This window comes from Echinops telfairi, unplaced genomic scaffold, assembly GCF_000313985.2.
Source record: "Echinops telfairi isolate 266 unplaced genomic scaffold, ASM31398v2 ScPeMD7_7407;HRSCAF=8445, whole genome shotgun sequence".
NCBI lineage: Eukaryota > Metazoa > Chordata > Mammalia > Afrosoricida > Tenrecidae > Echinops > Echinops telfairi.
This window is the reverse complement of record NW_022111307.1, coordinates 7,428,197-7,437,585: the sequence shown is the minus strand read 5'-3', so window position 1 is coordinate 7,437,585 and position 9,389 is coordinate 7,428,197. Positions and strand designations below refer to the sequence as shown.

Below are 9,389 nucleotides of genomic sequence, written 5' to 3'. Positions count from 1 at the left end.
TGTGGTTTCTGTATATTCCATCTGGAGAAGTCCACATGAGCTGCTTCATCATCTCTGCCCACGGATGTAGTCAATGTGGTTTCTGTATATTCCATATGGAGAAGTCCACGTGAGCTGCTTCATCGTCTCTTCATAGTCAATGTGGTTTCTGTGCATTCCATCTGGAGAAGTCCACGTGTATTGTCGCCTTTTGTGTTATTGAACAAAGGTAGTTGCCTTGAACACATTGTTAGTTTTGTAAATTCTATAATGTGCTTTCAAGCTTAATATCTATCACCAAGTCCCTATTCCCACTTCTATACCTTCCTTTCTGCATTCCAGTCACCGATAATCATCAATGAATCTTGATCGAATGCCTGATCAATTTACAACTGAAGTCATTGCTACAGTTCTTCAAATTTCTTCATCACTAGCTTTGTGATTGGTGCATAAATTTCAATAATACTTGTATTGATTGGATTTCCTTGAAGGCAGATATATATATAAAATCGTGTCACAAACACCATTGTACTTTATGATTGATTTTGCAATGTCCTTTTCAACAGTGAATGCCACACTATTTCTCTTGATTGTGCATAGTAAATCATAGAATTTTCTGATTCAAAATGGCTAGTCTTAGTCCATTTCAGTTCACTAATGCATAGGATATCAATCATTTTCATTTTTGATGACTTCCCATTTTCCTAGATTCATACTTTGCCATTCCAAGTTCTGTTCATGAGCAGATTTTTGCAGTTGTTTCTCCTTAACGCAAGTCATTCCCCATCAACAAATGAAAATCCCAAAGGCTCCCCTTGCACAGGCTTTACTTGACTCATATCACCGTGGTGGCTCCACTCTGAGAAATTGGCTCCTTCTCAGTCACATTCTGAGTGTCCTTTCAACCCAAGGGGTCCATCTCCCAGTACTGTCTCCAACAATTCTGCTTCCACTCACGAGTCCCTAGCCATCAGGGTTTCTGTGGCTCTTTCCTCTGTAGTGGGGATGAGCCCTTCTTCATTGACTGTTTTTAGTCTGCAAGCGCCAGTGAAACCTGCTCACGTTGGGTGACCCTGATGGCATTTGAAATACCAGTGACATAGCTTCCAGCATCACAGCAACTCACAAGCCAACCTGTTAGGACCAACTGAGAGACAAGTGCTGGATAAGTGAGGATTGGGTGTCTATTCATTTATCCATTTCTGTATCCATCCATCAAATGATTTACTTATAAAAATGTATTTCATAATAAAGTACTGGACCCACCATTCTTTCCCTTAGGTATTTAGCATACTTGCCACTAGTGGAGTTCAGTATTTTAGGTTTTGAATTTATGGACAACGAAAAGCACAAATCTTGAGTGTACATTTTCTGAAATTGTAACCTAAAAGTCGTATGCAAATATAGAACACTGCCACCAACCTGGAAAGTTCTCTATGAGAATCCTCCAGTGAATCCCAGCTTCGATGGAATCTCAGTGAAACAGGGAGAGACGTGCCTAGCAGCACTCGCCAGATGCTGTTTCTAACCAGCATTTACTCTCTGCCCCTCTGTCTGGTACCTGTGCTGACTTCGTGTTTGCCGTTGCCTTCCTCTCTCTTAGATGGACCCTTCGAGCGTTCCCTTGCTGGCCTGGCACTTCGTGGCAGTCCACAACTCTGTGAACCCCATGCTTGCCTTCTGCAGAGGCGATGTGGTTCACTTCCTGCTGGTAAGCTGGCTCTCTGTCACCTCCCCCGCCACCCTCGTTTAGCAGTAATGAATTATTATGTCCAAGAGAACTTCTACCCACATGCTGAGGAGAAGGTGGGTAATTTTTGTTTAAAGCTGCCATGGTTAACATGCCCCTTCATGGTTTATTTCCTAGCCCCAACTCCTTTGACTAAGAAATTACTGGTGGATGTATGGATGCGGGTCAGAGTCGATTCCATGGCAAATCACAGCAGCAGCAGTGTGTCTGCATGAGCATATGACTGTGTGCATTGCCGTGTGAATGCATACAGACTCATGTCTATTGGAGACCAAGTCTTCTTGAGCCCCCTCACCCCTCTCGGTATCTTTATTCTGTACTAGACACACAAATAGAAGCCCTTGGAGGGAGTGGACAGCAGTTTCTTCTTTACACTGCTTAGATTATAGTATTTCCCGACAGGTAAGAGCGGTCCTTTCATCACCACTAGAGAGAATAATCAAAGGATGGACTGTGTGGTAAGGATAGAAAGTTGATGTAAGTTCAGCGCATAGAGCCATTCATATGGACTGCAGTGGTTCTGGAAGATGTTATGAAGGACATACGGCAAATACTGCAGGGGGCAAGGGGGCGGTGGTGCTCGGTGCCCACCCTGGGGAAATAATGCTAACTGAAGCTCTAGAGGGAAGAATGGACCTGTGTAGCCTCTTCTCAAGTTTCCTAGTTCACTGAAGAGAGTATGTCACTGCCTGTCTCCTTTCTCAGGAGCGCTGGTGGCATAGTGCTTATGTAGTGGCATAGTGGGCTGCTAACTGCAAGGTCAACAGTTCGAAACCACCAGTCACTCCAAGGGAAGCAGATGAGGTTCTCTACTGCTGAAGAGGTGCAGTCTCGGAAACCCACAGGGCAGTACTACCCGGTCCTGTAGGGTCCCTGTGAGTCAGCATGGCCTCGACAGCAGTGTGTTTCAGTTTATCTCCTTTCTCCAGTCAGAAACTGCAGGTAGCCTTTGGATTCTCGTTCTCCATTGATCAACTCTGCCACCAAGTCCTGTTGACTCTACCTCCCAAATCTATTGAACTTGACCCCCTTTTCTCCCCCAGGCCCCTTCCTCTCCCCATTGCTGCTTCCCTAGTCTAAACCTGTACATTTCCAGCCTAGACTCTGCAGTGGCCTCCTGGTGGGTCTGGCCTCTCTCAGTGCCTTTGCATGTGGCCCTGCCTCTTCCAGAGTTGCCGTCCGCTCTTTCCTAGTTTACGCTGCACCCGGCCTTCCCTGACTTCCTCAGCTCCGTTGGGGTCTCCTGCGCATTGACCAGCGAGAGCTTTTCCTTTGATAGCATCCAGCGCTTTAGAAATGCCTTGTCCAGCAGGATTCTTCCTCACAAGACGGGGAGTTCCATAAATGCAGGGACCTGCGCTGGCGTGTGCCTGTGGATGCTTAATAAGGGTTCCTTGACGACTAGCTGGGGGAACCGAAGGTGAGAGACAAAGTGAAATATATGGGTAGATCTAGGGCAGAGGCTGCTAAAATATAACTCAGACCCCAAATGGGCCTGTTTTTATAAATAAACACTATATGGCAAAATTCCAAAAGGATTGGCTTCTCTTGGTAATGGGTTCTCGTGTCATCAAAGGTGTGTTCAGAGTGATATTTTAGGACGATGAATATAAAAACCAAAAAACTAAACTGCCATTGAGTCAACATCAATTCAAAGTGGCCCTGTAAGCCAGGGTACTCTTCATGGGAGTAGAAAGCCCTGTCTTTCCCCTGAGGAGTGGCTGGTGGTTTCAAACTTAAGACCTTGCAGTAACCACTTGGTGAAACCATTATGTCACCAGGGCTCCTTAAGATCAGTCTAGAAGTGCCAGAAGTCACGGCTCGGAGGGGGACATGGAAGCAGGTGAGAGGTGTTTTCCGCTCTGGTGGAAAAGCATGTGTGAGGTGTTTCGGCAGGACTGATTGTGTTGTTGAAGGAGAGTTGAGAAGGGATGGCATTTTGAAGGAAGGACAGGCTGTCCTATTTAATCTAGGAACCAAAAGGAATGGGAGAAGCACCATGTTTTCAGCTGTTTGTATCTTAGATGTTTGAAGGGAAGGTTGGGTAGAAAGTGTTCGTGAAAGACTCGGTGTTGACTTGGAAGTGAAGATGGGGTTTCAAGTATTTTATCGAGACTTGTATCCGGAGAGAATAAGAACTCCGAGATCTAAAAGGGGGCGTGGCTGTGAAAATCAAAGGCCAGCGCATACCACGGAGTACAGTCAAGCAGAGAAAGGAAAAGGAAAGGAGGCAGGGGAACCGTTCCCTTCGAGTCAGAGCGGGATGCCAGCATCTTATTTCTTTCGGTCATCCTCCAATCAAGCTGCCACCTGACCAAACTCCGCCCACATGTGCCTCTTGGCCTCGCTGACACAATAAACCTAACTATCACAACTGCCAACCAGTGCTTTGGATTTGGGTACAAATTATGGTGTGACTGATTTTTTTTAATTGTGTCATCTTTTCTTCAGTTATGAGTATTTCTGGCATATGCACACTTTTGGTGGGACTCATGTTATAAGTAGAGGATAATTAAGTATTTACAAGTCTCTCCGTTTTGATTGTTTTTGGTTTATTTTCTCTCGTCATCAAGGTAAAGCGGGATGAATCAGGAGCGATACATGTTACTAAGCAAAAGCATCTTCACCTGTACTATGACCTTATCAACTTCACCGTGAGTACCATTCAGAGGAAAGCTCGTCATTTATTCCATTCTATCCCTGTATGTGGTGAGGCGGGCATAGGATGCCTGGTGGGGCTTGATCAAGTGCAATGTGGTCAAGAGGCATCAATGAAAGCTGAATGAAGGTCGATCATGATAGTGGGACAAGAGGAAAGTCAAAGGAAATGGAGTGAAGAACTAGAAGGCAAAGGGCATTTATAGAGGTCTAAAATCAGGCATGTACATATGTAAATATATATAACGATATGGAAATAGATCTATGTACATATATTTATATTTAAGCATTAAGGTAGCAGGTGGACATTGGGCCTCCACTCAAATACTCCCTCAACACAAAAATACTTTGTTCTAATAACCTGGCATTCTGTGATGCTCCCTTTCCCGACACGAATGCCGAAGACAAAGTGAGTGCATAAGCAAATGTGGTGAAGAAAGATGATGATACCTGGCTATCAAAAGATATAGCATCTGGGGTCTTAAAGGCTTGAAATTAAACAAGTGGCCATCTAATAGAGAAGCAGCAAGCCCACATGGAAGAAGCACACCAGCTTGTGTGTTCATGTGGTGTCGATGGGATCAGGTATCAGGCATCAAAGACCCAGAACCAAAAAAACCCATATTGATGTGAATAAGGGGGAGTGCGGAGTGGAGACCCAAAGTCCATCTGTAGACAATTGGACATCTCCTTACAGAAGGGTCACAAGGAAGAGATGAGCCAGTCAGGGTACAGTATAGCACCAATGAAACATACAACTTTCTTCTAATTCTTTAATGCTTCCCCCCATTATCATGACCCCAATTCTACCTTACAAATCCAGCTAGACCAGGAATGTACACTGGTACAGATAAGAAGTGGAAACACAGGGAATCCAGGACAGATAAACCCCTCAGGAACAATAATGAGACTAGTGATACCAAGAGGGGAAGAGGAAGGTGGGAGGAGAAAGGGGGAACCGATCACAATGATCAACATATAATACCCCCGCCCCCAGGGAGATAAACAACAGAAAAGTGGTGAAGGGAGACAGTGGTCAGTGTAACACATGAAAAAAATTTTTACAAATTATCCAGAGTTCATGAGGGAGGGTGGTGGGGAGGAGGGAAATGAGCTGATACCAAGGGCTCAAGTAGAAAGAAAATGTTTTGAAAACGATGATGGCAACAAATGTACAAATGTACTTGACACAATGGATGGATGTATGGATTGTGATAAGAGCTGTAAGAGCCCCAATAAAATGATTTTTTTTAAAAAGGCAAACTGGATTTCTGCTATGAGCCATGCCACTGAGGGTCTTAACTTATATGAACAGAAGTGATGTCCTGCTTGCATCGAATGCAGTCCAAGTTTGGTGTGATGCCACATAATGCTTTTCCTGCTGATCAGCGGCAAGACAAGCCGCGTTTTCCTCAGTGTTCTGGTTAAATCAAAGGGGTGTTGGGGCTCAGAAGCATCCCTGTGGCTCTCTTTAGGGTCTTTCCCTTGTCCCCCACCTCCCCCATACCTTTTTAATTTTTTAATTTCTAACTTTGTCCTCAGTGGTTCAGGAGCTTATGCAAACTGTTCTTCACTTGTTACTAAAACCTTTGTAGACAGTATTTTCTTTATCATGCATATGAATCCTGTGTTAGTCTGGGTGGACTAGAGAAACAAACTCATGGACACTCATATGTGTATAAAAAAGAGCTTTATATACAAGAACAATTGAATATTGAGAAAACAGCCCAGTCCAGATCAAGTCCATAAGTCCAATATTAGCCTATATGTCTGATACTAATCTATAAGGTCCTCTTCAGACTCACGCAACACATGCAATGAGACCAAATGCAGGAAGATCACAGGCAGTGGGTGGAAAGTCTTCTGGATTCAGTGGTGTTGTACCATCTTAGCGCTGGCTGGGATCTCCATGGAGTTCCTCCAGCTCTGAAACTGACTGCCTCAGAGTAGCTTCATGTGGCTTCTCCTCAGAAATGTCTCTCAGGGAGTCAGGAGAGAGAGAGAATGTCTCCCGCTGCCAAGGAGGATTTTTCAGGAATCCCCAGAATCCTCAGGAGAGGTCATGCCCACACCGAGGCCTCATTGGCTATACAGTGATCGACAGGCTAGACATCACCCCTTCACACGTAATCCTCTCAAATTGACAAATGATTATATAACTACCACAAATTCTGAATAATTTGCTTTAATGAAAGAGAGGATTTCCTTAGGTAGTAAAAAAAGTTTTTTTCATTTTTAAATAGTGCCCTACTTTGAGGATAATAAAAACCTCACTGCCTTTGAATCAATTCTGTCTGGTAGCAACCCTATAGGATAGGGTAGAACTGCCCCTGTGGATTTCCAAGACTGTAACTCTTTAAGGGAATAGAAAGCCTCATTTTTTGCCCGTAGAGCAGCTGGTGGTTTGGAACTGCTGACCTTGTAGTTTATCAGCTCAACATGTCACCCAGTACACCAAAATATTTCTGAATTTCTGTTGTTATTGCTTTCTGGCAGCTTGTAAAGCATGCTGTATCTTCATTGACTATAAAAGCCTTTGCCACTAAGTCAATTCTCACTCATAACAGCCCTATAGGACGTGGTATATCTGCCCCATTGTATTTCCAAAGCTATAATTCTCTACAGGAGCACTTACCCAGGTTTCTTCCTCCCCAGAGCCACCATTAGGTTTAAACCACCTGCCTTTTGGTTAGCAGTTGACTGCTTAACTATTGCACTGCCTGGACTCCGTATTGCCATGAGTGGGCATTCTTCAGTGTAAGACACCCTCACCCTATCCCCCCATCCCCATGTTTACGCTTTAAGGCTAGAGCCGAAACACTCGGTCTTTTATTTTATGTTATATGACTTGTACATTTAGTTGTATGTTGCATTTTAAATTCACACTTAGGCTACTGGTTTAAGTAATAGTTTTTCCATACACATTTCATGAGCTAAGTATATTTAAACTCCTCCCATGCATATGAGACACCAGTGTCTTTTCACTACTAAAACCCTTGTGGAGTCATCTAACACAGTTTTCTAGAATTATCATACTTTCTGTTTAAAATTATTGAGCTACATTTAAATCACCTGCATCAATTTCTCCCACTGGAATTTTTTTTTCTCAGCTACAAGTAGCCATTTGGAAGAAAACATTTGGTGCTCTCACTTGTTCTGTGGCCTGTCCACACTGGGACCACTAACTGTGCTTAGTAAATGGGTCTTTAGGAGGCTTGTTGAGATTCTGCTCACACCAGAAAGTGTGAAAGTCTAACTCTGTGTGGGACAAACTGGTTGACCACTAGCTGAAAGGTAGGTAGTTTGAACCCACCCAGAAGCACCTCAGAACAGAATGGACCATTTGGTTCTGCAAGGGAACAGTTGGAAAACCCCGTGGAGCACCGCCACCCTGCACACATGGGCCACCACTAGTGCCCACCACCACGCACACAGTAGCCACCACTTCAGGAGTCCTGATTGACCTTCCTTTTATGTTCTCTCTCTCTCTCTGTACCTACTGACCTCTGGAGCACTGACATGGAGAAAGGCTTTATAAACCTAAGAATGTCTTTATTAAATGATAACTTACTTTTCAAAATAAAATAATTAACAGAGGACCCTGTAAGAGTGCCTCATAAAGATATAGGGTATCAAACTCCCTGTTTTCTGAGGAAAATAAGCGGCAGGGGGTGGGTGGCGGGCACAAAGAAGCAAGTATTCTTTGTGTGACCATTATACAATGTACAGTGTATTTTAAGCACATGTTAAAAGAATATTGATCCATTATAAGTTTGATTGTCTTGCTATAGTATGTCATGCAGTTGATCTGTGATGACAATAGGTCACAAAAATAAAATGGCTTTTAGGTTCCCAGAGAGATACAGTACAGGAGAATCGCTTGGGTCCAGTCAATTTAGAGTTCTAATTGAGCAAATTGTAAGACTTTAGTTTTCATGGAGAGGGGTTGAGGATTTTTTTAAAAGGACTTTGAAAATTAGAAATCTTATTTTATACTTAATCTATGAAATTGTCAAAATTACATGCTTCAGAAGATTTTAAAATTATTCTTGAATGAGTTATTTTATTGTAATTTGTAATAGTATTTATTAAAACTTTTTGAAAGAAACAGAAAAATAAGAAAGAACAAAAGAATTTCACATAATTTTTAGGGAGGTTTTGAAAGAAATAGATTTTTAAAGTAGCTTCTACCTGAGCATATATACTGCCTGTATGTTAACAATCACTCTTTGACCAGCTAGGTTTATGAGGTATAATTTATCCTTTTGTTTCATTGATGGTCAGAGAAACTAGAATTGCAAAGTGTATTAACTTGCTTCAGTTGTTCATGCCAGTACACCTTAAAAATTTTTTTAAATATGAACCAATATGTCCTGTAAAAGTCTATTACAGATACATTTAAAAAATATTTTCTTTTTGGTGAAAATATCCAGAGGTAAACATGTATCCATTCAACAATTTCTACACGTTCAGTTCCATAACAGGTCACGTTTTTCACCTTGTGTCCACAATCTTGCTATTTCTACTCACTATTAAAGATCCTGGTTAACCTTCTTTTACACTATTAAATTGTTGTTTTGACACTACTCAGTGGCATGCTGTGCACCTACTACTCTCTATGCTCTTAGTGAATGGTTCTTCCTGTGATTGGGTTGCCTTCCAAGCTATTAACTGTGTCAGGTCTCAGTGTCCTTTACTGGAATGCCATGTGGGTTGGGCCTCACGTTTGCGCTGTCATGTGCTTGAATCACAGTGGATAAACTCACGCACAGTGGTGCTCTTGGACAGTGTAGAGAAGTTGCATGTGATTGATCGCCAAACTCAAGAGGAGCTGGAAACGGTGGAAATCTCCGAAGTTCAGTTGGTCTACAACAGCAGCCACTTCAAGTCATTAGCCACTGGAGGAAATGTTAGCCAGGCGCTGGTAAGACAATATATTATCTTGATATTGCTTTTGATAAACTGGGTACTTTGTTGATGGCGATTGGTTAGGGGGAGATGA

At 42.8% G+C, this 9,389-nt stretch overlaps 1 protein-coding gene across 4 annotated transcripts in view; it reads left to right on the top strand.

Moving 5' to 3' along the window:
• VPS8 (VPS8 subunit of CORVET complex) overlaps window positions 1-9,389 on the top strand; it is a 285,882-nt gene that overhangs the window by 64,126 nt on the left and 212,367 nt on the right. For all 4 annotated transcript variants that reach the window (XM_045296423.1, XM_045296425.1, XM_045296426.1 and 1 more), the window contains 3 exons: window positions 1,583-1,690; window positions 4,303-4,383; window positions 9,141-9,311. In XM_045296423.1, coding sequence (XP_045152358.1) covers window positions 1,583-1,690; window positions 4,303-4,383; window positions 9,141-9,311 — 360 coding nt within the window. The remainder of the gene's footprint in view (window positions 1-1,582; window positions 1,691-4,302; window positions 4,384-9,140; window positions 9,312-9,389) is intronic.